Source organism: Puma concolor, chromosome E4, assembly GCF_028749965.1.
Source record: "Puma concolor isolate L17-30 chromosome E4, mPumCon1.1.hap2, whole genome shotgun sequence".
Lineage (NCBI taxonomy): Eukaryota > Metazoa > Chordata > Mammalia > Carnivora > Felidae > Puma > Puma concolor.
Genome location: NC_141683.1, coordinates 27,101,911 through 27,129,340, shown reverse-complemented (window position 1 = coordinate 27,129,340; position 27,430 = coordinate 27,101,911). Strand labels below are relative to the sequence as shown.

The following is a 27,430-nucleotide window of genomic DNA, read 5'->3' as shown; positions in this document are numbered from 1 at the left end:
CCACCTGCCATCTTTCCAACTCACTGCCCCGTATCCCTAGTCAGCGACTTATCACCCCCTGGAAACCTCCACACCACTGCCGTTTCCACTTTTGTTGTGATTTCTCGCCCTCCTTCACTTCCCTCCTTACCCAGCGTGAATTCCACGTTCCAGTATCAAAAACTAACCCACTGCAAAGACGCTTCATTCTCTTGCTCTTCGCTGGCCAAATCCCAACCCTAGTTGAACTCAACTACCCACTTGTTCTTAGTCTACGCACTCAGCTAATCATGGCCAAGGAAAAGCACTCAGCAGTGCCGACTGACTTGCTTCGTATTTGTGACCACAAATTTCATCAGTGCCGGGCATTCCTACGACAGTTCATAGTTCCAGCTTTGTTTCTCCCACACTCTGAGACTGTTTCACAGTTTCTTCCAATTTCCAGCATTCCCTTAAATACACATCCTCAGCTTACAGTCACACCTCATACTTCATTGAGAAACCAGACACAATTGGACATAAACAACCTCATTTTTCCACCACTAAATCCACCCATCTTCCAGCATTTGGACCCACATACTCCGCCTTCAATCCCATAACAAGAAAAGAAGCCTCCTGGGGGCGCCTGGGTGGCTCAGTTGGTTAAGTGTCCAACTTCGGCTCAGGTCATGATCTCACACTCCATGAGTTCGAGCCCCGCGTCGGGCTCTGTGCTGACAGCTCAGAGCCTCGAGCCTGCTTCGGATTCTGTGTCTCCCTCTCTCTCTGCCCTCCCCTGACCTCTCTCTCTCTCCATCAAAAATAAACTCTAGGGGCGCCTGGGTGGTGCAGTCGGTTAAGCGTCCGACTTCAGCCAGGTCACGATCTCGCGGTCCGTGAGTTCGAGCCCCGCATCAGGCTCTGGGCTGATGGCTCAGAGCCTGGAGCCTGTTTCCCATTCTGTGTCTCCCTCTCTCTCTGCCCCTCCCCCGTTCATGTTCTGTCTCTCTCTATCCCAAAAATAAATAAACGTTGAAAAAAAAAATTAAAAAAAAAAAAAAACTCTAAAAAATAATTAAAAAAAAAAAAAGATTCCCTCTATCTCAAAAAGAAAAAAAAAGAAAAAGAAAAGAAGTCTCCTGGATCCTGTCCCTTTGTGTCTACGGAAGGAATTCCAGCCTTCCTTAGCCCCTCTTTCTTGTAACCTATAATTGTCTCTCTCAAGCTTCTAGAACACTCACATGCAGTTAATATCACCCATCTTAAAAATAAACAAAACTCTCTCAGATTCATGCCCTCCAAGTTTCTGCAGCACTACAGCAAAGTTTCTCGAGCGTCACCTACGGTCATGGTCTCTACTTTGTGATGACCTCTTCTCTCTTCCACCTCCTCCAATGTGGCCTTTGTCCCCACCACTCAAACAGCCTTTATCAAGGTTGCCAGGACCATTTGCCAAGTCCAAGCCTCTGACTACTGTGGGTTGAACTGTGTCCCCCTAAAAGATATTGAAGGTCCTCATCCCGCAGTACTTGTGAATGAGACCTTGTTTGGAAATAGGGCCTTCACAAGTTAAGGTGAGGTCATTGGGTGGGTCTAATCTAATCTGATTGTGTCCTTATACAAAGGCTAATTTTGGACACAGACACACATGCATGAAACACATGTACTTGTGAACCCCATGTGAACACGAAGGCAGAGATTGGGGTGATGCCCCAACAAGTCAAGGAATGTGAACGACTTCCGGCAATCCATGAGAAGCGAGAAGAGGCATGGAATAAATTCTCCCTCTCAACCCGCAGAAGGCACCAACTCTGCCAACCCCTGGATCTTGGCCTTCTAGCCTCTAGACCTGTGAGCAAATTCATTTGTTGTTTGAGCCACCAGTCGGTGGCGCATTGTTACAGCAGCCCTGGGGTACCGATGGAACTTTTCTTTGTGCCCCCATGACGCCACTCCCCTGGTTTCCCTACAGTTCCAGTGGCTCCTCTGAATGTTGGCCTGTATCAGAGCTCAGTCCACCCATATCTTTTTTTTCTAGCCTCTCTAATCTAGGTGATCTCAACCTATGCTGATGACATCCTTACCTAACTCTAGACTGACCTCACCCATGAGCTTCAGATTCCACTCTCCTGCCTCACCACGTGGATGTCCACACATCTCAACTTTATCATGATCAAAACAAAACTATTTAAAAAAAAATAAGTTTATTTATTAAGTAGGCTCCATGCCCAACATGGGGCTCGAACTCATGACCCTGAGATCAACAGTCACATGCTCTACCGACTGAGCCAGCCACGCACCCAAAACAAAAGTCTTTTTTTTTTTTTAAATGTTCATTTATTTTGAGGGGGTAGGGAAGGGCAGAGAGAGAGGGAGAGAGAATCCCAAGCAGGCTCTGCACTCACAGTGCAGAGCATGTCTCGGGCCTTGATCTTAGGAACCATGAGATTATGCCCGGAGCTGAAACCAAGAGTCAGACACTTACCTGACTGAGCCACCCAGGCGCTCCCCCAAAATAAAACTCTTAATTTAGCTCCCCCAGGCCCATCTTCCCCATGATCTGTATTGCCCCCAGTCCTCCTCACCCAGCTGCCAAGGCCCTAAATTCAGGAGTCACCCTCACTTCCTCTCAACTCCACATCTAATCCATCAGCAAATCCTGTCAGCACTACTTTGAAATTCACCAACTCTCTATCCGAAATTGACTCTTCTCACCATCCCCACACTATCACCTCCCTCCTAGACTCCCGCAGAGACCTTCTCTGCAGGGACCTTCTCTGCTGCATCTAGTCATCCAGTCCTGCTTCAAACAGCAGCCAGAATGACCTTTTTAAAATGTAAATTGGAGCACTGCAGTCCCTTCCTCAAAAGCTTAGTGTGATGGCAGCCCCATCACACCAAGAATAAAATCCGGAGTTCTGATCGGACTTTAACGCTCAGTTTCTCCCTGTGAGGCCCTCTCTGCCTGCCTGCTCCCTCCCTTTTCCTGCCCTCGTCTGGCCCTGAGCCGCTGCACTGTCGCTTTTTGTTCCGGGGTCTGCCTCCCTAGCTGGATCTACATCTTAGTCATTTTAGTTGCCACACTGCCTGGTTGCCCTGCCTGACCCAGAGAAGGCCATGAGCGTGGTTTGTTGAACAGACACCTCAGTCTGTTTGTTGCACAGACGTCCCATCACCAAAATTCCCTCCCGACTTAAAAATGCTGCCTCAGTTTTTAGGGGCGCCTGGGTGGCTCAGTTGGTTAAGTGGCCGACTTTGGCTCAGGTCATGATCTCGCGGTCTGTGAGTTTGAGCCCCGCATCAGGCTCTGTGCTGATTGATGCCTCAGAGCCTGAAGCCTGCTTCTGTTTCTGTGTGTCCCTCTCTCTCTGCCCCTCCCCCAGTCGTGCTCCGTCTCTGCCTTTCAAAAATGAATGTTAAAAAAAAAAAATGCTGCCTCGTTTTTGACCTTTCAAGTCCAATCTAATCTTTGCCCCCACAATCCCAGCCAGTCAGGTTACTTCATTTCTGCCGCCTCTCTCTGAACTCAGAGAACCCAGCCTCCTGGGCTTCTCTTGTTTCTCTTCTCCCTGAGCAAGCCCTCTTACTGTACTCCCAGCTCTCACCCCCACGCCCTCAGGGTGGTTCAGATTTCTGCCCCATTTGGCCAAGACTCTTGCCAGATTCAAGTTTAACTTTTAAAAGGTCCCCTGGGATTTATCCAGAACGGCAGTGACATCTCAAAACCACTTAGAAACACCGCAGATGGGTAACACTTCCCCCTGTTTACTACTGAAAGTCCCTGGGAAGCCTCACAAAATTTCCTGGTGTGAAATATGACACCCCACTGGAGAGTTTTGAAAACTTTTGGGTGAAATGCTGGTACAAGGTTCACACCACCTCCTTCTTGCATTTGGTGGGTTCTGAGCTATGGCTCTGCTCTAATGACTTAACAGTTGTAAGGCATCTCAGAGGCTCCGTTTCCTCTTTCAGAAAATGGGGCTGGTTAAATATCATTAGGCAGTAAACTTTTTAAAACATTTTGTTAATGTTTATTTATTATTGAGAGAGAGAGAGAGAGAGACAGAGCATGAGCATGGGAGGGGCAGAGAGGGAGATACACAATCCGAGGCAGGCTCTAGGCTCTGAGCTGTTAGCACAGAGCCCGACATGGGGGTCGGACTCAACAAACCGCGAGATCATGACCTGAGCCAAAGTCGGATGCTTAACAGACTGAGCCACCCAGGTGTGCCAGCAGTAAACTTTGTAAAGTTTATTTATGTATTGGAGTGGGGGGGCAGAGAGAGAGGAGGACAGAGAAGCCCAAGCAGGCTCCGTGCTGTCAGCTGGGAGCCTGATGTGGGGCTCGATCCCATGAATCTCGAGATCATGACCTGAGCTCAAATCAAGAGTCAGACGCTCAACCGACTGAGCCACCCAGGTGCCCCTAGGTGGTCAACTTCTTAAATGCAGAGAGTGTTTGAATTTGTCTTTGTAACCCTCAGCCCGGTACGTGGCACAGGGCCCAACGCACAACCCCAGGAGCTGTATTCTTTGTAGATGGAGGCATGTCACTTTGTAGCACTGGAAAGCACGGTACATGTTTGTTGATAGAATTGATGAACGAACCAGATCTACTTTTCACAGTAGCGTAACGAAAAAGGACATCGTTTACAGTAAAACACGCTGAAAACGAACAAATGTTACGCCCACTTAAAGGGCTGTATTAAACATTACCTAGGAGTTTGCACAAGGTTTGGAGCCAATCCTATATTCCAATTCGAGATCCAAGGCTGATTGGCTGTGAGTTTAAGACAGATTACTTAATCTCTCTGAGCTTCCACTTCTTCACCTATAAAATGGGGATTCTACTACTCACCTGATCAAGCTGTTCTGAGGCTAAGATTTCACTGACAAGTGTCGAATGCCCAGGGCAGTGCACCAATGCTTATCTTTTAATCGTAAGACCACTACTGTTATTATTTTCACCTTGTACACCAGGTGTCTTCATGTGAGCATCGACCAATTTTGAAAAGGATGGTTTTGTTTTTCTCAAGTGTCATTTATTAGAAAATACAGTTTCAGAGAAAGTAGCAGATACAAGGGAAGTGGATACAGTACACAGACCTCTTTCAATCAGGGGCAGAGAGGGTCAAAATAAAATGAGCTACAGGCCAAAAGCCAGTAACGCATCTATGGTCCATTCACCTGGAGGAGTTCTGCCCCTGTTCCCCACTTCCCCCAGCCCCTCCCCCACAGTGGCCACCTTATCCTTGACATTTTTAACCTAAAAGAAAAGTTTACATTTCCTTGCTACCCTGTGGCTTCAGTGAACGGAGCTTCTTTTCTCTGGTTATGGAATGAGTCAGCAAACGGGGGAATTTCTGATCCTTGGAGCTGAGAAGGAAGCTGGGGAGGGATAGTTCAGAGTCTCCTCGATTCCCTCCATGCCCCAACCCTGGGGTACATCCAGCCAATTCCGGTTTAAATATATCAAATTCAAAGTCTCTCCCTTTTTTTTTTTTTTTTTTTCCCCAAAGGATACAACCCTTTGGAGTAAAGCACAAGAGTGAATCCGAAATCCACCAGGTAGGGAATCAAAAGTGTAAGAGACAAGAGACCCAGTCTCTCGCTCCTAGCTCAGCTCCCGGGGATCAAACACCCGCCCTCCGATCCAGCCTTCTCGCCACCAAAGAACATCACTGGAGTCCCCCACCCCACGTCCCTTTTCCTCTGCTTAGGGCATCCCTTTGGCTCCAGACTAAATGAGTTTATGGCCCCAAAAAATGAGGGAAATTCTTATTTAAAAAAAAATGTGACAGAAGTGGAGTTTGGGAAAAGCAGCACACAAAAAAAGGGGGGGTGTGGCAGGTGATGGGGCCACACTGGCATCTGCGGCCTAGCATCTCCTTCCCAGGGCCAGGATGTCCTTGGGCGGGGTGGGGTGGGGGGACCAAATCTGAGGGCTGATGCAGCACTTTATCCCACCAGGGAAAAAGGAAGGGAGAGAGACGTGTGGAGAAGCACCCCCCAGCATACCCTCAGGGACCAGATGGTCCCCAGAGGGGTCGTGAGAATGGAGGGGTAGAAGACCGTATTCGGGGCACGTCCTGGCAAAGTTGGGGAAGACGGAAGGAAAAACTCCCCCTGAAAGAGGCCAGGTCCCTGAACACAGGTCCTCGGCAGGGCCCCGTTCGGAAGGCCCTCCCTTACACCCGTAGGTATCACACCACTCTCCTTTGGAGGCACAATCAGAAAGGCCCACAGCAGGCCTCAGTCCAGCACACCAGACCCTCCCCACCCCTCCCCGGCCTGCCCTTAGAGAGGGAGGGCTCTCACCCAGGACCCACTGGGCCCCTCCCCAAATAATTCCTATGGATAGAAAAACACTGATGAGAAACAAACAAGCGAACAAACAAAACCCTAGGGGAAAGTCCAATAAGAACCTTAATCGTACAAAAAGTCCGACGTCTTCCTCTTTTGCCTTCCGAGGCATATGCAAGTCCCTTCTCACGAGGCTTCCTGTCCAGTCAGGACAACATTACTATTTCATTTTTTAAAAATAAAAATAAAGATATCCACCCACCCTCCCTCAAAACGCTACTTCATTCAGCCCGCCCCACTCACCCCCAACCAGGCGTTGCTCCCTTGACACAAGGTAACCTTAAAACTTCGCGGCAGCCTCACAGCCGCTCAGCACAGCCAACCCAAATGCCGCCAGGCAGATGAGGGGACAGCAGACAGCATCTTACTCTGCCCGCCTCCCGTCACAGGGGCCTGAGCCACCCGGACAGAGGGGAGGCCCGCCAAGGGCTCTGCCCCTTCACAAGGAAAGGGCACATGGAGCAGAGGAGAGTCGTCTCCCCCGGCACCCCCAGCCGCCTGGGGTCCTGGGCGGGGGTTGGTGGGGGGGATGGGGCGGGCTCTGCTGGGCTCACAAGGTCTCATGACTTCGAGATCCCAGTGCGAACCAGCCAGTCTTCTCCTGGGCCAGGTCCAGCTCTCGAAGGCGGATGTGCACCTCCCCGAGGAGAACGTTCTCCCAGAATCCTTGCTCGCTCAGCACACTCAGCTGCAGCTCCCGCTGCTGTAGGTCTCCCTTGGGGATCCCGTCATACACCAGCTGCGAACAGAGATGGGGAAGATGGGGGGACACAGAAGAGGGAGATGCTTAAGTCTGTGGAGGTTCGATCTGGCGGGGGCTAAGACGACTTCTCTCCCCAGCCCGAGTCCACGGGATTAGAGAAGGTACTTGGAACCCAAGAAGAGCTTTACAGAACTCTGCTCTCTGGGGCAACCTGGCTGGCTCAGTCGGAAGAGCAAGAGACTCTTGATCTCGGGGTTGTAAGTTCAAGCCCCACGTTGGGTGCAGAGATTACTTAAATATCTAAAAGCAAATGAATAAATAAGTAAATAAATAAAGAACTTTGTTCTTGGCTTAGAGTTGAGGAAGGTGAGGACTTTTTTTTTTTTTTTTTTTTTTAAGTTTCCTTTTTTCCTTGGGGCACTTGCGTGGCTCAGTTGGTTGAGCGTCTGACTTCAGCTCAGGTCATGATCTCATGGTTTGTGAGTTCGAGCCTGCATTGGGCTCGCTGCTGGCAGCACAGAGCCGGCTTCAGATCCTCTGTCCCCTCTCTCTCTCTGCCGCTCCCTCACTGGCGCTTTGTCTCTCTCAAAATAAACTTTAAAAACAAGTTTCCTTTTTTCCCCCGTTTCTTCATTTTAGACAGAGAGAGCATGAGCAGGAGAGAGGGGTAGAGGGAGGGGGAGGGAGAGGGCAGGAGAGGGAGGGAGGGAGGGGGAGGGCAGGAGAGGGAGGGAGGGAGGGAGCGGGAGGGGGAAGGAGAGGGAAGGAGGGGGAGGGAGAGAGGGAGAGAGAGAGAAAGAGAGAGAATACCTCAAGCAGGCCCCATGCTCAAGTGAAGAGCCCAATGCAGTGCTCTATCCTACAATCCTGGGATCATGATCTGAGCCAAAACCAAGAGCTGGATACTCAACCAAGGGAGTCACCCAGGCACCCCACAGGTGAGGGCTTTTTATTGGGGCCACGGCTCATTATCAGCAAAGGACCAGGAGGCTCCTCCTCCCCACGGGACAGGGCCAAGGCCATACCCCAGCTGTGGACTCCCTGACCGAAGGGTCAGCAAACTTGTTTATGTGAGGAGCCAGACAGGAGTACAAACAGTCTGGTCTATGTCACAAGCACGCAATCCTGCCGTTGCAGCAAGAAAGCAGCCACAGACGACACTTCCGTGATAGGTGGGGCCACATTCCAATACAACTTTATTTACACAAACAGGTACAGTTTGCCAACCCACCCCAGCCCCTCCTCCACACACCATCTCATTGTAGGTGGGGTTGCAGGTTTTCCGGGCCACTTTGGTTTTCTTCTTAGTGGTTTTCTGAGGGTCAGGAAGGAGGTAAATCTTCACGTAGGGGTCTGGGTCATTTCCATCCTGCAGCAGTTGCTACAAAGGGAGTGCAAATTTTACAAATGTTACAAAAAGAAGATTCATACGTCTGTGTCCCTATCACCATTCCTGTGATCACAACCTGATCCAGACCCTTCTCCCTCACACCTGGCTTCTTACAAGGCACCATAATTTGTCTGCTTTCCAGCTCACTCCCTTCTGATAGAAATATCTACCATGACAATGTTACGTGTCCTACCAAAACATCAATCCGATTGCCCATTACACCCAGTCTACACTTTTCATACAAATGCTCGGGGCATGCCATAACTTGGTCTGTTTCGACTGAGCCATCGTGTCCCCAGATATCTTCCTGCCTTGCCCAATGTCTTTGTCTATTTTGTCATTTGATCCAAGTAACCCCCAAGAGGTGCAAAATGAGTCAGAGAGATATTAAGTTGCTTGCTGAAGGCCAGCCAATTAGTGATTCATCCAGCCTGATCCTTTTTAATTAGATCTTGTCATGCCTCTGCTCAAAACCCTCCAACGGTTTCCATTTCATTCTGGGTAAAAGCCACAGTCCTGACTGTGGGACTCAGGTTCTGGAGTGCTGTGCCCTTTCCAACCCCAACATCTACTATTCATTCTCCCCTTTGCTCTGCAGCCTTCAGCCACAATGACCCCTTGCAGTTCCCAGCACACCCCAGGCAGGTTCCTGACTCAGGGCTTTGGGATTTAACTGCTCCCTCTACCTGGAACGGTCCTCACCTTGTTCCGTCTTTGCCTGAACACCTTGACATCAATGAAGGCTTCCCTGACCACTCTTTATAAAATTGTCACTACTTCACTCCACCCCAGTATTTGTTCTCTGCTTTATTCCTCTCCAGAGCACTTACCACTATCTGACCTGCCATGTATTTCACTCATCTGTTTGTCTGTCCGTCTCTTCCTACTAGAACGTAAGCTCCTTGAAGGCAGGGATTGTGTTTTGTTTACCCTTAGATCTAGAGCTAATAAATCCGTGCCCGGCACAGAGGAGGCACCTGATGAACATTTATTGAATGAATGAATGAATGAATGATGAATGAATGAATGAAGTTGTCCGAGTGAAACCCAGGTTGCTCTGATTCCAAAGTTCACGCCCCTGCCACACACCAATGCCCCAACCCACAAAAGTCCAGCACATGGCAGGTATTGAATGCAAGTTCCCTTCCCCTTCCTACCAACAATTTTGTGATTATATACTGCCTTATGCTCGAAGGACATCATGTGGGTGCCTTATCTCTACAACGAGGTAATAAACCCTTTGGGCCTCTTCCTCATAATAATCATCATAATTGCCACAACAGTAATACCAGGCATTCTGTTAAGTGCTCTGTATGTGCTATTTCATTGAAACCCTCCATAACTCTACGAGGTAGATACTAACATCTTCATTTCAATGAGGGTCGGGACACTTAGACAACTTGCCAAAGACCGCAGGTAGGAAGAACCTGTGTCTGGCGGTGCTTGCCTGCTTAGTCATATCTCAGGCCTGGCCTGGTAGCAGGGCCACTGGGGGTACTCAGTAACTTCTGTGGTTACTCTCATGAGAGGAAGGGAGAAAACTTCTGACCAGTCAGAAAACTACCGGAAGAAAGATACAGAACCACGTGAAGCCTGTGTGTGTGTACTTACCAAACCCCGAATATGCATCACCATGATGAAGAGTTTATTGTTTTTGTAGGAGATGGACAACTTCACCTCCCCTCCCACCTTCCCAACGGGCCGGGCCCATGAGCCGTCTGGAGGGACAAAGAAACCAAGAAAGGTCACAAAGGAAGTCTCGTCCCCAGCTGGTGCCAGGCAGTTGTTTCCGTTGTCCTCTACCCCTTCCCCCCCACCCATCCCCCAGGATCTCCCTGTCAGGTTCTTGATATCAGATGGGGGAACTGTCAAGTGATGTCTGTGAACATGATTCAGAATCGGGTTGAGATGTTCTATCCAGTTTGTGTGGTGTAATGAGCAGGCAGATATCCAGTCGCTGGGAAACCTGCACGAGGAGCCGGGGGCCCCACAGCCTGAGGGGGAAACCAGATTCTCCAGCCAGTAGGCGAAGAGACAGAGGCAGGTCAAGGGAAGAGAACTGGGGAGGGAGGGGGGGCAGGAGAGATGACCTTTGGGAATGGTTCAGAGAGGTTGGCAGGAGCGTCACAGAGAAGGCAGCGTACCTGAGGACTTAGGAGCTGGGCTGGTGCCCGTAGCCTTGTCATCTCGGGGCAGGGGGTGGAAAAAAGTGTATACCAAATCACACTGAAATGATATCAGACACAGAGTCACTCTTCAAGAAGGCAACGGACCCATAAAAAAAGGCAAGGGACTATTCCAGATTTAAAAAAACTTGATAAAACGGAACCACCAAATATCTTATGCACTTCTTATTTGGATCATGGCTCAAACCAACCAGCCATGATCTCATGGCCAACCAGCCATGGCTCAAACCAACCAATTCAGTAAAAAGAATTTGGGGGATGACAGGGAGATTTTCAATATGGACTATATATTAGATGGTATGATTTCTATAGCTTTATAAAAATACATAGTATTTAGGGATAGAATGTCATGATGTCTGGGATTTAGTTTAAAATACTTCATACAAAAAGAGATGAAGCAAATAGGGCAAAACATTAACTGTTTGGGTGATGCAGATATAGGCACTCACTATACTGCTTCTCTGCTTCTCTAGATGTTTGAAAGTTCTCATAACAAAAGTTCTTCAAAAAGGAAAAAAAAAAAAAAACCTAAGTCACATCAGGTCAAAAGCAGTCTGTTCTTTTGTGCCGCCCCCTCCCCTATGGACGCACATACACCTTTCAAGCAGAGAAATATTTGAGCCAACTCTGGACAGAGCCCATGAATCCTACTCTCAAGAATGGTTCCTAAGTCTGTTAGGGAAAACAAAAACTAAAATGTGTGAAAATACCTACTCTCGCGTTAATAGTGAAAAAAAGGGGGGGAGGCATAATCTCTCTCTCAAGAAGCAAATGGTTAAGGAGATTTTGGCATTGCAAGTCAAAGTATAATTTCGTACAGATATTCAAAGTGCTGCTTATTATAAACACCAAGTGAGAAAAATATTATCTAGTGATATTGGAGCTAAAGCAGTAAGAGTCACATTTGCCTATAGACAAATAGGAAGGAAACACGGAAATGGGGTTAGATGATGGGTCGGGGGGGGGGGGGTATGGGGCTCGTGATGCCTACGTTGGTTTTTATGCCCATTATAATACCAAATTACAATGCCATTTGTTTAAAAAAAAAAATCTAGGTAAATACACACTCAACCTGCTCAAAAATCTCCTTTCCTTCCCAAGGTTCTGAATACTCCTAGCACTCCAAGACCGCCTCTGATACCTGCCCCAGACAGCACACGTTCAAAGCGTTTACCAGCACGACCCCAGGCGCTGCAGCCACGCCCCTCCCTCCCTCGCTGTGCCGGCCGCCGCCCTCCTCGCAAATCCCGTCCTTGACCGCCAGGGGGCGCGCATCCTCCCTGCTTCCACTACATACCCCTCCCCACCCCCCCCACCCCCCACCAAACCAGACCTTCCCTGAACAGCCCGCAAGAGAGAGCCCACTCACCTCGGCCACCTCTGGGGCTGCGTGGGTCAAGTGCCAGATGTAGCGGTTTAACTCCTCCCTCCGCCGCTCGGCCACCGCCTCTCCCCTCGAGCGGCCAATCACGAAGCGACTAGGGAAGCTGGCGAGGCAGGTGGGCCGTGGGAACGCCGGAGGGGCAAGAAGGGAAAAGAGAAGAGGCGACAGGCTTTAGCCACCTTTCATTGGCATTTTCAACGACCTGACCCACACGTCTCACTAGCCGGCCCCATTCCTCCCGCAGCTCCCGGGGTCTGCTCCAGCGACACACTCCTTCCCGCAGCATCTCGCACCGCAGTTCCAGGGATGCCAGGCAAGAAAACCACGCTGATGGGCAGCGTCCTGTGGCTCCCCGGAAGTGCCTCGGGGGCTCTGGAGGAGCTCGCAGTTTTCCCCACCAGGGCCAAAATTCATTTGAAAAATCATTTTAAAAAATTGTGGTGACATACACAGAACGTAAAATTTACCATCTTAACCATTTAAACAAAATTTTTTTTAACGTTTATTTTTGAGACAGAGAGAGACAGAGCATGAACGGGGGAGGGTCAGAGGGAGGGAGACACAGAATCTGAAACAGGCTCGAGGCTCTGAGCTGTCAGCACAGAGCCCGCACAGAGCCCGCACAGAGCCCGACGCGGGGCTCGAACTCACGGACCGCAAGATCATGACCTGAGCCGAAGTCGGCCGCTTAACCGACTGGGCCACCCAGACGCCCCATCTTAACCATTTTTAACTGTACGGTTCAGCGGCATGAAGCACATTCACGGAGCTGTGCAGCCATCACCGCGCCCCTCTCCAGAACTCTCATCTCACATGACTGAAACCCTGTACCCATTAAACAACTCCCCATTCCGCTTCCTCCCTCCAAGCCCCGGTAGCCACCATGCTACTTTTGGTCTCTAGGAATCTGGTCACTGTAGGACCTCATATAAGTGGAATATGACACAAGATTTGTCTTTTTTGTGACTGGCTTATTTCACTTAGCGTAAGGTCCTTCAAGCCTCATCCATGTTGTAGCATGTGCCAGAATTTCCTTCTTTTCAAGATTTCATAACATTCTATTGTATGTATATATCAAATTTTGCTTATTTCTCTTTTACTCTTTAAAAGACCAGAGGGGCGCCTGGGTGGCGCAGTCGGTTAAGCGTCCGACTTCAGCCAGGTCACGATCTCGCGGTCCGGGAGTTCGAGCCCCGCGTCAGGCTCTGGGCTGATGGCTCAGAGCCTGGAGCCTGTTTCCGATTCTGTGTCTCCCTCTCTCTCTGCCCCTCCCCTGTTCATGCTCTGTCTCTCTCTGTCCCAAAAATAAATAAATGTTGAAAAAAAAATTAAAAAAAAAAAAATAAAAGACCAGAAACTTTGAGGGGCTCCTGGGTGACCCAGTCGATCAAGTGTCTGACTTCGGCTCAGGTCATGATCTCACGGCTGGTGAGTTTGAGCCCTGCGTCGGGCTCTGTGCTGACAGTTCAGAACCTGGAGCCTGCTTTGGCTTCAGGGTCTCCCTCTCTGTTCCTCCCTCTCTCTGTTCCTCCCCCACTCACGCTCTGTCTCTCTCTCTCTCTCTCAAAAATAAACAAACATTAAAAAAAAAAAAAAGAGAAGAAACTTTGAAACAAAGATTCGGTCAGTCCTCTTAGACCCAGTTTTCTCTCCTTCTGGCGGGTGGGCTCAAGCTTATTTTCAAGACTGGGCTGAGAAAGTCAGGAGATACAGGCCAGCAGTGGGGGGGGGCACTTGCCATCACACTGATCACCAGGCCAAGAAAACCAAACAGATCTCGGAAAAGGTACTTTCAGGATCCTGCAGTACCCCCCAACCCCCCCCCTCCCCCCCCCCCCAGCCCCCGGGCCCTCTGCAGCTCCGGTCTCCCTCCCCAGGATCTCCCTGTGCAGAGAAGAGAGGGGACAGCTACCTGGGCAAAAGGGAAGAAGGGAAGAGCAGCCGCAGCTTATTGTGTAATTCCTGGAACTCTTCAAACGTCCGTTGGATGTAAGTGGCCTCGTGAGCATTCTCTCGCATCACCTTCACCACATAAACCTGCAAAGGTCCAAGTCTTAGACAGTACCTGCCAACCCCTGTGCACCCAATGAAGGGAGTAGGTGAGGGAACAGAAGAGGGTGTGCGTGTGTGTTGGGGGAATACCCTTTCCAGAAGGAAAAGAGCAAAAGTGCCTCCAAAGAAGAAGAGGATAGACCTTACATGTGCAGGGATCTGAAAAGCAAAGATTTCCTATACATGTTTCATAGGATCTTTGACCCAGAGGGAATAACCACTCAGTTCAGCTCCCTGATTCCAGCAGCCCACTTGGGCACGGGAGAGGGAAGTGGTCTGTGACTGCGTGGCTCCTGGCACGGGATGCTCACGACTCCAGTGCCCACGTGTGGATGTGAAGAGACGCAATCCCAATACGCCGGGGGCGGTGGGGAGCAAGGCAGGGTCATATTGGAGAAGACACTTACGTAGCCCTTGTTGGGGTGGAAAATCTTCTCGTGGCGGCAGAGGAAGACATCACTGATGCGGCCAGAGCTCTTGAGCGTGTGTGTTCGGGGGGCAAAGGAAAGGGTCAGCCGGTCGTCTGAGCCTGTGAATTTCATCTGAGCCAGATTATGGATGAAGAAATTGAGCTTTGTGGCTACACTGCCCAGGCTGGACTCAATCAACCTGTTGGTGCAGGACGATGGGAATGAAAAGATGTAACTGTGGACCCAAGTCCCCACTGGCTGGACACAGCTAGCTCAGCGAATATCGTCTGACACCTGAGACCCCCACGCAGTTCAGACAGAATCATTTTCCCTGGGGAATATCCTCGTAGAGTGCTCGACGGGCACGTGATCATCTACATGCAATTTCTTCATGTGAATCCTGGGGGCTTATCTCCCCTCGCTGCCCTCCTGAGCATCTTTGGATGGTTAAACCAAGGTAGGAAGGAATGAGGGATTCCACCACAGGGTCGGCATGTAAAGGTCTATATATAGTAGACATCCAGTACAGTGAAGCCTCACCAAGCACCGTTCAATCTACAGACTTCTGATCAAAAGGAGAGGTTCTATGTTAGAACACATTGTCAAATGTGGGAACATGGAACCATGGAACTCCACGTTTTGATAAACGGAAAGGCTCTGATCCAGAGAGCCGAACCCTAAGGAAAACCCACGATCAACCCCATCAACAAAGTCTTTGACCAGCACCTAGCAAGAACGCAAGTAAGAGATTGCAATGGCTCTGTACACACAAAGCTCAGCACCAACAACTGAGTCAGAGAAGTCAAGTAACCTCCCTAAAGGCAGAGGCAAAGTCAGGATGACACGTGTTGTCGACTCTAAGCTCTGCCATCTGAGCTAAGCCTTTCCTGTCTCCCCAGGCCTACTCCTCCCCATCCTCCTCCAGGCAGCCCGGACATGAATTACTCGGGGTGGGCAGCGCTGTTCTGTGCACAGGGTATTACCTAGTGAAGTAGGTAGTAGCATTGGCCTCTGTGTCCTGAGGCCTCAGAGCATCATACACATATTTGAGGTCCTCCAGGTCTGAGAGCTCGGGGATCCCACAGGACAACATCTAGGAGAAAAGCAAAGTTGGAGAGAGGGCACCTGGAACAGCCAGGAATTCTTGGTGCTTCTTCCCCTGCTATTTTCTATAGCGAGGCTCCCTAACCCTCTTAGAAGGCGGTAGACAGATGCCGTGGGCAGTGGCTAGAAAGGCCACAGGAATGGAGGGGCTGGGGCAGGAAGCCAGACATTGCCCAGACACCACGGTCACCAGTAGTCTGGGCCCTGCCTTTATCTAGACCTCAGAGAAACAGATCTCCAGAAATCCTCTGAAGCCAGACAGGTGAGTCTTAAAGAAGGTGCCAGATGATAAGAGGGAGGGGTTCAGAGAGAGATGGAACTCCTCACCAGGCCCAGAAGGTTGAGGAAGAGGTGGGTGTGCTTGCGAATGAGGTTGTAGGCTTGGCAGCAAAGGTCAACAAAATCATGGAAGCGGCTGGAAGGCTTGTCACCCCCGTTGATGACATACGCCATATCCGAGGTGAAGACAAAGGGGGCACGGTCCCTGGGCCAAGGGGAACATACAGGTAGAAGGTCAACATGGAGGAGGAAGCCCACCTTGTGGGGTTACATCAGAGAATGGTTCCCCTCAACACTTGTGGGAACCTGGGGAGACGAGGCTCTAACTTTATCCTTTTTCTCTTCCTACCTTAATCTTAAAAGATCCCCAGAGGGGCACCTGGGTGGTTCAGTCGGTTGAGCATCCGACTTCGCCTCGGGTCATGACCTCACGGTTCGTGAGTTTGAGCCCCGCATCGGGCTCTGTGCTGACAGCTCGGAGCCTGGCGCCCGCTTCAGATTCTGTGCCTCCCTCTCTCTCTGCCCCTCCCCTGCTTGTGCTCTGTCTCTCTCTCAAAAATAAATAAACGTTAAAAGAAAGAAAAAGAAGTTTTTAAAAAAAGATCCCCAGAGACATCCTTCAGTGATTCCCTGTCCGTGAGCTACCAGTATTTTTTCCTGGATGTCTAATCGCGTTCCCTTTTGCTGTGGTTTGGGCCCGTTTCCCTCTGCTCGCTCCTCAGCACGGAGGGAGAAGAGCTTGTCCCCACCTTCATCTGCAAGGCCTCGCAAGGACTTGACCTCTGTAGCAGGCTTCCCTTCTCCGGAGCTGCTCAGCTCAGGGACTGAAGTACAGCCCCTTCCGTTACAGGCTTGTGTTCAGTGCTGAACCATTTCTACTGACCTCCCTGCCCTACGCACACAGCCTGGCTTCAGGAGACCACTTACCGCTTGATGTTGCCAAACATCTGTGCATGGCCCAGGAAGCGGCCAAAATCTATGTGGAACATGTGGCCCGTGGTCTTCAGCATGATATTGTCATTGTGCCGGTCACAGATGCCCAAGACGTACGTGGCCACGCAGCAGCCAGCACAGGAGTAGATGAAGTTCTCCACAGCCTGGGAGGAAGGCAGGCAGATGGGAGGGCAGGACATAAAGCCGGATCCGAGGGACTCCAGGGGCCACAGCCAGACTGAATTCGGCCCTCGTGAGCCCCCACGGCACCTCACACCTGCCCGTTCAGCCTTCATCGTGTATGGACATACACACTCAGGCACATAGAAAGTTCTCCCCTGTCTTACGGGGCATAAGGAGACAGAGGGCTTGTAAGTATATCTCCGCCACTTGATCTGCAATTCACCTTCTTCTGCACCTTTGTTTCTCCTAGGGACACTGGTTGGAAAGCCCATGAGCTCATCTGGAGCCCAGACTTGACCAGCCCAGACGGAAGAGACCTTGTTAGATAGGAAGACTAATGCTTACGACGTTCCCAAACGGCTGTGACCATCTCGACTCAAGCAGAGCGCTGAGGCAGTCAACTCAAGGGTCCATTCCTGACCCTGCTCAGAATTCTTCCAGGCTTCCCCCTGCCTCACAGACACCTCCCTTACCCACAGTTACTGGCAGCAGCTCAGCACTAATCTAATTGAAGTCATTTCACACCAAAGAAGAGCTGAGCCAGCTCAACACTCCTAGGGGTGTTTTACACTTGAAAATCGGACATCTCTAGTCGGTAAACTGCGTGAGGATATTTTTAAGTTTAAAGCAGGGGGAGAGGGGCTAAGGGGTTCGGTCCACCTTATGTGATCAGGTCAGCCTCCGTCCCCTTATTTGTCTTTCCAAGAGGTAAAAATAACGGAATTAGCACATGGATACCTTTCACCCTATGAATCCTCTTTGTGTGGTTCATAGAATTCTTAAGAAATCAAGAAAGACCCATCAGCAGAGGGTAAAAACTGTCATAGCCAATGAGGAATGTACAGACTTGAGAATGAGAGAAAGCTTTCCAAATAGGGAATGTGTGCCGCCCCCCCACCCCCACCAGCCTCTTCCTGCAAACTTCCACTCATCCTTCAGGGCCTTGAGTCCCAGGCCCTCCCAGTTCCCACAACCCCTCCAACCCCCCCACTGAGCCCCAAAAGCCCCACTTGCTATCACTGTTCACTCAATGCTCACTCTTTTCTCTCCCCAGGGTTTTGGGGGTCTTCTCTCCCTGCAGCTTCTTGGCCATCCACAAGGCCTGTTTCAAAACTAGCCACACAGGGGGGTGCCTGGGTGGCTCAGTTGGTTAAGCGTCCGACTCTTGGTTTCAGTTCAGGTCATGATTTCACGGTTGGAGAGTTCGAACCCCACATTGGGCTTTGCACTGACAGTGCAGAGCCTGCTTGGGATTCTCTCTCTCCCTCTCTCTGCCCCTCCCTTCTGCCCTTCCCTTCCTCCCTCTGTCAAATAAATAAAAACTTAGAAAAATATATTTTAATAAAAAAAAAAAAACTAGCCACCAGAAACTCCTGCCACTTGTCTAATTGAACCAGGTGACTAATCCACAGGAATCTAAGAACAGAAAATCTATAAAATCACAGAATGCGCCTTCTGGAAGAAAAAGACTATTCTTAGGAAAGGGAAATAGATGACTGAAGACAAACCTCTCAAGAAGGAACACAACCCGTCACCTCCCAGTCTGGACCTTCACGTCTATCAGCTTGTTTTCCCGCCACAGATATTCCTTCTACCCCAAATGCATCCTCTCTTGACTCACAAAATAGTGATATGCCCGTGGGTAAGTGACTCAAGTGTCACCACCGGAGTCATGTGGAGTATAACTGCAGGAAATCTCACCAGGTCAAGGGCGCTCTCCTGATTTAAGGGGCTTTCACTTGAAGGCTGTGGGAAACTCTCTTTGCGGAGTGGCCAGGAGACAAACAGCTCTCAGCTCTTTCCTACTGGAAGTCATCAGAAGAGACCACTGGCACTATTCTAGCAGAAAGCCTAGAAGAGCTGAGAGGCTACCTTTGAAAGACTGATATTAAACACAAAGACACAGAGTTGGTTTCTCTGTGTATTCTTGCTGTACGTACTTCTATCATGGTTTTTTTTTTTTGACTTTTTATTACATCGGCCAGAAGAAATCATAATTCCAGCACCAAGCACGGTGCCTCTGCATGGTGGCCATTTAATGCCTGAAAAATGTACGTTACTAATAAATAGCATATGGGATGGAGGGGCGGGAGGAAAAAAATCCATATTGCTCCTCTCCAAGGGTAGAGGATCTGGAATGTGGCAACGTAGAGAGGGTGCATTTTGAGGAATGGGGAAGGGAACACATGGCTGGGACATAAGTTATCATAAGAGAGGAGGCATGGTGGATGATACGGTAGGGGCAGGCGGGGCGGGATCACCAAAGGCTTTGTATAGCGGGCTACGGAAGCTGGACTTACCTTTTCAGACACAGGGAAGTGACATGAGCGGTTTATACTTTATTTTAAAAAAAAAACAAGCTCTGACATCAAGCAGAGGATAGCCACAGAAGGAGAAGATAGAAGGACAGAAGGAGAAGCATTCCAGTGGCTCAGGGGACAGATTCTTTCCTCCCGGCACAGCTGAGCCGTCTCCTCCGTGCGTGTGCAAGGTCTTGCATTAACACAGCAATGTGCCCGAGGCGGGCGCACCCCACCCTGCCTCGCCCCTACCCGCAACCCTACCTTCTCATACTCGTCCTCCCCGGGGTTGTGTTTCTGCAGCCAGTCTGCCAGGGGCCGGTCCTTGAAGGAACCGGTCACCCCGTGCTCCACCTGGATCTTGCGCAGCGTCTCAGCATTGGGGATCATCTCCACCATCCCTGGGAGAGAAAGCACGGGTAGGGCAGTCCAGGGCAGAGCAAAGGGGACCGTGGGGAGAGAACCACAGGAGCCTCGCTGGATGCTTCCCTGTAAATTAGGCTCTAGGATATTTGGATAAAGTCTGATAATAAGGGGAAAAGGATAGCACTAGGAGGAATACCATTCCCCAAGCCTCATTGTCCACACTGGGCCCCTGGGACTCTTTGGTCTCCCTTAGAAACAAAAAAAGAGCAGCGGCTATGAACTAACTTTTACTATGGGAATATGCGAATCATGTTCAAGAATAATTATTCATATATATGTATGAACACGTTACATACACACACATATGAATAGAGAAAGGTATCATGAATTCACACATAACCATCACCCAGCTTCAAAAATTATCAACATTTTGCTAATCTTGTTTCACCTATTTCACCCACCCAACCCTGCTTTTTCCCTCCTTCTTGGAGGTTTTTTTTTTTCCTTCTTTAAAGTAAGCCCTGCGCCCAATGTGGGGCTTGAACTCACAACCCTGAGATCAAAAGTTGCATGCTCTACCCACTGAGCCAGACAGGTGCCCTGTTACGAATCCCAGGCCTGTCATTTCACTCATAAATATTTCAAGTACATCTAACAAAGACATAACCACCATGCCATTAGCACATCCAAAAAATTAACGATTATTCTTTACCCTAAGTCAGTCTATATTTGAATTCCCCCCTAGCGTCTCAAAAAAATACCTCTCTATGGTTGGTTGGTTTGAATCAGAACCCAAAGTCTACACACTAGGTTGGCTGTTATGTCTGCCAGTCTGTTTTATTTTATTCCAGTTTCTCGCTCTGCCATGCCTTCCTTTTTTTAATGCCATCCCACAGCTTCTATTGAAATAATCTTGCCCTTTTTATTTTTCTGGAGAAGTACACAATTCATGCTGGGGGACGGGCAGAAGGCCAGTAAGCAAAGGGGTGCCCTCCATCCACTCCCAACTGACCTCTCCCCCGGCCAGTGGAGAAGCAGCGGAAAATGACCATGCGCATATCCAGCCCCTCTTGGACCCAGATCTTGCTCATGATGCGAATCATCTGCAGGGTTAGCATGTCCTGGCGAAGGTCGTCCCCGCACTGGAGGAAGAAAATGACCAGAGCTCATCTCCACTGCCTCCCCCGGCTCCCAGACCCCCCAAGAGAACCACATTGGCCCAAACAGTGACAGGGGACCGTCCGGTTTTGCCACCTCCCGTCTCACCTCACACCAGCTCAACCGACCAGAGATGGGTCAGTAATCACATTTGCCCACGTGATGTTTCGGCTCTTTCTTCAATCCCACATCCCCACCTGAATTCAAATTCCTGATCATCAAGCCTTTTTTAAATTGGAGCATTTATACCTTGGGTGTGGAACTTACACACGGCCAATAAGGAAGTTACAAAGTCGCATACATGCATTTCACCTCCCCCTCTAGATTATCTGCTCTCCGACTATCATTTACTTCTCAGCTGTATGGATGCATCCGGTAGAAAGGACCCGAGGGTTCATCTAGTCCAACCTGCACCTGTTATCTTAATTTCCTTTTCAACCTTGCTGTGGTGCAGTGATTCAGCCTCTGCTTGAACGCCCTTGGGTACAAGCAGATCACCACTGCATCCATTCACCGTCGGGACAGCCCTGCCCCCTAGAAAGCTCTTCTTTTGGTACACGGAGCAGCCAGTTGCCTCATTCCACCTGCCAACATTCTGTTCCTGGCCCGCGGCGCCCACGCAGAATTAGTCTATCTCCTTTGTCACCTGATAGTCTTCCACATGTGAAAATGGTAGCACCCGGTAAGAGGATGACAACTGCCCTGGGGCTCCTGACACCCTTCGACCCCCTTTCTCCCCTTCCCTCTACCACCTTCATCCCCCCAGGCTTGAGAAGTGTCCTCACCTTGAAGATGACACGGATGTTCTCACCCAGGGGATCCACGTTTTGGAAGGAGAGCTTGAGGGGGACGGCGTTGGAGTTGAAGTAGGAACAGTCCTGCCATGGGAGACAGAGTAGTGACGGGGGGTCACGAAGGAAAATGGCCTCAGCATCGTGGGTCAAGCTGCTGCCCGTTGGCCTGCTCGTTGTTTGTGCCGGGTTTCTCGGGAGCCCGCACTGCTTCCTTCCACCCCCCGCCCCCACCGCCGCTGGGTCCACTGCCCTGCTTTGGTTAGTTACGGCCTCGGCCCTGACATCCACGCTCCCATCCCTTCGGCAGACAACCTACTAGTACGTGACTCCCATCTATACCTCAGTCTTACGCCTCTGTAAAATGGGGCTCACAACAGTACCAACTCCGTAAGGGGTGTGAGGGTAAAATGGGATAACCAGCGTAAAGCACTCAGAACAGCGTGGGCACAAGGCGGTACTCGGCAGTGACAGAGGACAGCTGCTGTCATTATCACCAGCCTGGACTTAAACGCAGCGTCATCAGCCCCCGACCCAATTCCTCCAGCGTGCGCGGCTGTCAGACAAAAGTCCGTACGTGCGAGGGCCGAGAAGTGGCCCCGATATGCCTTTCTTCCTCATATCTGTCAATAACCAGGGTGGGAGGGCCTCGCCTCCACGAGCCCTCCCTGCTCCGAGAGCCCCAAACCCACCAGTCACTCACCCTGGGCACGATGCCCTTAACCAGCAGACTAGGGCTGAGTGGCAGGCGGCAGGAGCCGTTGAGGGCAAAGAACTGCCTCACCTCCTCCAGGCCCGTGCGGAGGATCCCCTGAGAGGGAGGGGGGAAAAAGTAGGGGTCAGAGGGGTGCCCGTAAGCTCCCCTAGGAACCAGGCCCCTCCCAGAGGTGGGCGCCATATAGTGGTTGGTATGAAAACCGCCATCTGAGAAGTGCGGACACCCCCCAGGAGACCGTGAAGAAGGAAAAGCACCCCAGCCTGGGGTGTCGTGCCTGGGACAGCGCGTGGGCAGCAAGCCCAGACAGCTACAGAAGCGAGGCAGATGACACAACAGTGTGAGGCAGGCTACAATAACTGAGAGAGCAGGTGCATCTCAAGGGGGTGGTGCTGCTCAGGCTGTTGCCAAGAAAAGCCGGCAATCTGGACTTTAAATTCTCCCAATTTTTATTTTTATTTTTTTTTAAATGTTTATTTATTTTTGAGACAGAGACAGAGCATGAATGGGGGAGGAGCAGAGAGAGAGAGGGAGACACAGAATCCAAAGCAGGCTCCAGGCTCTGAGCTGTCAGCACAGAGCCCGACGCGGGGCTCGAACTCACGGACCATGAGATCGTGATCTGGGCTGAAGTCGGACGCTTAACCGACTGAGCCACCCAGGCGCCCCTAAATTCTCCCAATTTTTAAATGTTAGCATCCAGGAACACTGTTGGCCTAACACAGCCCGGTTGTACAAACAGATAAAGGTCCCTGCTCTGGGTAGCGGCGGCCCTGAGCTACACCTCATAGCACAGTGAACAAAGAAGAACTAGATTTCAGCCCACACTCGCCCTCTCTGGCTGGGTGCTCTTGTGCAGTGAACAACTTACACAAATGTGCTTAGCCTTTAAGGCAAGCCGTTAAATAAAAATGGAATACTTTGCAGGCCAAACAAAACACATCCAGGGGCTGTATCCAGTTTGCAGACTGTCAATTCTGTGGCCTGCAGGTTAGAGGCAGAGGCACCTCCTTCCAGTCCCTAAATCACAGATGGTCAAGCACCATCCTGCTGGCCAGGATTTCTAAGGAGTTAATGACTAGTGACAAAAGCCGGGGACCAGAAATGGGTAGAGGCGGCCCCACCCCACTCACCTGCCGTGCAGATGGGGCAGCCTCTCGGACCTGCTGGGCCAGCTTAGCCAGGGTGTTGACAAGCCAGCACTGGCGGTTAAATTCCTCTCTCAGCCCCTTGCCACAGCAGCACAACAAGGCTGCCAGCAGATATTGGTAGCGGATGCTGAACTGAGAGTCCTTGAGGCCATCCTTCAGCAACCTGCAAGGCAAAGGGAGTGGGGAGTCAGGACTGGGGATCAAAGGTAAGGGTGTGTAATGGGGGGGATGGGGTCAGATCCAGCTCCCTGGAAAACCCACCCCAAAGCTGGGAGGAAAATAAACTCTGCACGCATACAGAAGTGTTCATCAGCATCCCAGTCTGTGTCCACTTTGCCTTTATTAGAGCTCAAAGCCCCCCGGCATTTCATTTCTCCTTTATATATATTTTTCTAAATGTTTCTTTATTTTTGAGAGAGAGAGAGAGAGTCGGGGAGGCAGACAGAGGGAGACAGAAGATCCGAAGCGGGCTCTGTGCTGACAGCAGAGAGCCCAATGCGGGGCTCGAACCCACGAACTGTGAGATCGCGACCTGAGCTGAAGTCGGACACTTCACCGACTGAGCCACCCAGGCACCCCTCTCCTTTATATTTCTTTTTCTTTTCTTTTTAATTTTTTTTGAAGTTTTTATTTATTTTTGAGAGACAGAGCGAAATCGGGGGAGGGGCAGAGAGACAGGGGGAGACACAGAATCGGAAACAGGCTCCAGGCTCTGAGCTGACAGCACAGAGCCCGATGCGGGGCTTGAACTCACGGACCGCGAGATCGTGACCTGAGCTGAAGTCGGACGCTTCACCGACTGAGCCACCCAGGCACCCCCTTTATATTTCTGCCACGTGTGGGTGGAAGGGAGGGCCAGGGATGACCCTCGCTGTGCCCTTGGGACTGAGACCCCCTTCCCCCCACCAAGGAAAAGGTGCTAGCCCGTGGCCACATAGTAAGTTAGCAACACACGGGGACCCAGACGGCTTAGCTCCCCGCCCTTGCACACCTAAGGGTAACATACTCCCGAGTTAAAGATGCAGGTCTGCCTCCCACCTCCGCACACGGTCTTACCAGAAGAAGTAGTGGGTCACTCTCAAGTCCGAGACGGCTCGTTTCAGGAGGAATCGCACCAAGGGGCTGTCCAGGTAGCACTCATACTTCAGGGCCTGTGGAGGGGAACGGGAGTAGGACGATGTATTGACTGTCCTCAGTGTACACCTGCCACTATCCTGGGGACCCTGGGTCCCACAAGGACAACGCAGACTGACGTGGGGCCTGGGGAAGGGATCATCAGAACTGGAGGGAAGGCCGGTCTGCCCACCTGCACGAGCTGCGGCAAGTAGTCGAGGAGTTCAGCATCCGACAGCGAGCCGATCCACTGGACGGCCATACGACGCACCTCCTGGTCCGGGAAGCTACAAAACAGAGCCCAGCACTCTGACGACCCAGTCGCGGGTGCTGCGACACAGGAGTGAGCAAGCACCCTCACACCTGGGCTTCAGAGACACAGGTGGAGAGAAGGCAAGGCCTCTCGGAATCTGCAATCCTCAGCACCTTGTCTGGAGAGCAACCCTTGAGAATGGCCCTGTCTCCTGGTCAGAGCCGGCATGGGGCCGCTGGGGAAACAGGAGGGTGGCCACCATCATTCCTGGTAGGACTTAAAGAAAACCGGACAAGGTCTTCAACCCCATTCCTGAACATCGTCTCCTTAACTCTCCCTGTGCCAGAAATTCCCGTCATCAGAGAGCCCCTGTGTGGATTAAAGCATGATTGTGTCTTCTTGGTACCATCCTTTAATGCAAAACCGGCCAGGCGAAGAATGGAGAATCACAGAGTTTCATATAAGCCAGTACCCCCTTGGCAGAATTTAGTTTAGCAGAGATGAGCAAAAGCGTTGCCTCAAAAAGTCCTGAAGGCAAGACACATGGATCGGGTACATTTTAATTACTAAGAGCAGCACGAAAGAAGCCAAGAACACTGGGGACCATCTGGAAAAGGCAGCCCAGGGGTCTGATACTGGGAGGCACATGTCCCCAGAGGACCCTTCGGAGGGAAAGAGGGAGAGAGGACTTTAAAGTTGAACTAAGTGGTAAGGTTTGGGTTACACACGGGTGCGTGTGCGCCTATCAACAGCAAGTGTACAGGTTAAGGCTCAGGCATTTCCTTGTATGTAAATTTGGCCTCAAAAGAAAAAACAAATACTGAGTTCTAGTTAAATGATATAGATATGCTGGAGTATTTGGGAGGGAAGGAGGATGTCTGCAGCTTAGACTAAAATGTATTACAAAAGAAGATGGATTGATGGTTGGATACGCAATAAAACAAATATAGCAAAGAGTGAAAACGGTCAGAATCTAGGTGGCGGGTCCATGGATGTTCACTGCAAATTTTTCAGTTCTGTAGCATGCTTGAAAAATGTTCACAATAGAACGCTGCGGGGAAATGAGACAAAGAAAAAGCAACAAAGGAGAAGTGAAAGAGCCCTGAATTTCCTAGCCCACTTTACCATTTTCCCCAGGGCTGGCTCAGGTTAGCAATGGGCAGGGCTAAGCCCCGGCTTCTGGAAGGACACATGGTCAGGAGAGGTGGGTGTTACAACTCACGTGGCATGCAGGAGCCCCAGGGCATCCTGGTGGTTCATGTGGGTCCACTGCTTCAGGAGAGCATAGATGTCGGGCAGGCAAGCCCACTCCCAGCTGGGGGCGCTGGCGAGCACCAGGGGGAGTGAGCTCACCTCCGAGTGGCAATAGTATCGCTTCTCCCACAGGCGCTTCTTGTCAGCATCAGTGAGCCTGCCGTGGGGGTGTTAGGGGAGGAGGTGAGAGAGAACACCTTCAGCCAGAGGGCAGGGTTACTTACTCTCCAAGAGAATGCTACACATTCTCCCATTCAGAGGTCCCCACACCTTGCTGCACATTACAACCACCTGGGGAATTTTGTGAAGTCCCCATGCCTGGGCCACAGGGAACACCAGCTGAGTCAGAAGGCCTGGGGAAACCAGGCATCTGGGGAAACCAGGCGTCGGTATTTTCAAAAGATCCCTAGGGGTGCCTGGGTGGCTCAGTCGGTTAAGTGTCCAACTCTTGGTTTCGGCTCAGGTCACGATCTCACGGTTTCGGGAGTTCGAGCCCCGCATTGGGCTCTGTGCTGACACCATGGAGCCTGCTTGGGATTCTCGCTCTCCCTCTCTCTCTGCCCCTGCCCTGCTCACGTTCTCTCTGTCTCTCTCGAAAATAAATAAATAAATAAATAACATTTCAAGAGATCCCTAGGGTGATTGCAATGTGTGAAGCAAAGATTGGGAACTGGGGCCAGGATCTTTGATCCTGACATTTCGGGACGTCTCTCAGTCAGAGAGACAAAAAAGCCAAGGGCACCAAATTTGCTACCCCTCCTGTGGATGCCCTCAGAACATCACTCCCAAGTTGAGCCACCAGAGGGCAGTGGTCCCCACACGTCAGGGTCTGGATGGCTGTGAAGCCTCTGGGGCTTTCCTGGGGCCAGCTGGAGGTTTGATAGAACCCACAGCTAATTAAGCCTTGCCTGAGATCAGGTGTCTAATGGGAGAAAGGAGCTGAGGGGCTAATGAAGCAAGGGGTCAGCAGAGGAGTGGGGGTGGGGAGGGTCTCTAGTCACTCAGCTACTCTGGCTCCCTGGGTGGGACATGAGATGAGCCCTGTCTCCTTGTCCCCCGACCCTTCCCCTACAGACATGCCTTAGGGCCATGCAGGAGCCAGAGAGCTACACGGGGAGAGCCCCATCCTACCAGCAAATCCAGCTCTGGCTTCCTCACCCGACCCCCTCCAATCCTAGTGAGAAAAGCAGCCCCAGGGATGACATCAGCTTGGACTCACTCACCCCTGAGGGCTGCCAGCTTGCCCTGACACCCGATCCTTTTTGGAAAGTGGCAGGGCCAGAGAAATGCAAAGGCTGTGGGTGTGGAAGGGGCAGGAGGAGGCAGGGTGGTGAGGGCAGGAGCCAGCTGCCCCCATGGATACAACAGGTAGTAGACAGCATAT

General features: G+C 50.9%; 1 protein-coding gene and 1 non-coding gene across 5 annotated transcripts in view; both read right to left on the bottom strand.

The window, feature by feature from the left end:
- Nucleotides 1–2,183: 2,183 nt before the first annotated feature.
- TRNAN-GUU (transfer RNA asparagine (anticodon GUU)) lies at nt 2,184–2,256 on the bottom strand. Its single transcript has one exon. It is a non-coding gene; the product is annotated as a tRNA-Asn (tRNA).
- Nucleotides 2,257–4,978: 2,722 nt separating this feature from the next.
- The window catches only part of PIK3C2B (phosphatidylinositol-4-phosphate 3-kinase catalytic subunit type 2 beta), a 65,911-nt gene continuing 43,459 nt past the window's right edge, over nt 4,979–27,430 (bottom strand). For all 4 annotated transcript variants that reach the window (XM_086693895.1, XM_086693893.1, XM_086693892.1 and 1 more), the window contains 18 exons: nt 26,015–26,203; nt 24,733–24,826; nt 24,483–24,577; nt 23,409–23,589; nt 22,264–22,371; nt 21,555–21,647; nt 20,624–20,753; nt 19,510–19,646; nt 16,757–16,926; nt 15,878–16,034; nt 15,430–15,539; nt 14,444–14,645; nt 13,897–14,021; nt 11,970–12,087; nt 10,559–10,640; nt 10,026–10,132; nt 8,277–8,405; nt 4,979–7,060 (listed from right to left, as the gene is read on the bottom strand). In XM_086693895.1, coding sequence (XP_086550021.1) covers nt 6,872–7,060; nt 8,277–8,405; nt 10,026–10,132; nt 10,559–10,640; nt 11,970–12,087; nt 13,897–14,021; nt 14,444–14,645; nt 15,430–15,539; nt 15,878–16,034; nt 16,757–16,926; nt 19,510–19,646; nt 20,624–20,753; nt 21,555–21,647; nt 22,264–22,371; nt 23,409–23,589; nt 24,483–24,577; nt 24,733–24,826; nt 26,015–26,203 — 2,416 coding nt within the window. In that variant the 3' untranslated portion in view covers nt 4,979–6,871. The remainder of the gene's footprint in view (nt 7,061–8,276; nt 8,406–10,025; nt 10,133–10,558; nt 10,641–11,969; nt 12,088–13,896; nt 14,022–14,443; nt 14,646–15,429; nt 15,540–15,877; nt 16,035–16,756; nt 16,927–19,509; nt 19,647–20,623; nt 20,754–21,554; nt 21,648–22,263; nt 22,372–23,408; nt 23,590–24,482; nt 24,578–24,732; nt 24,827–26,014; nt 26,204–27,430) is intronic.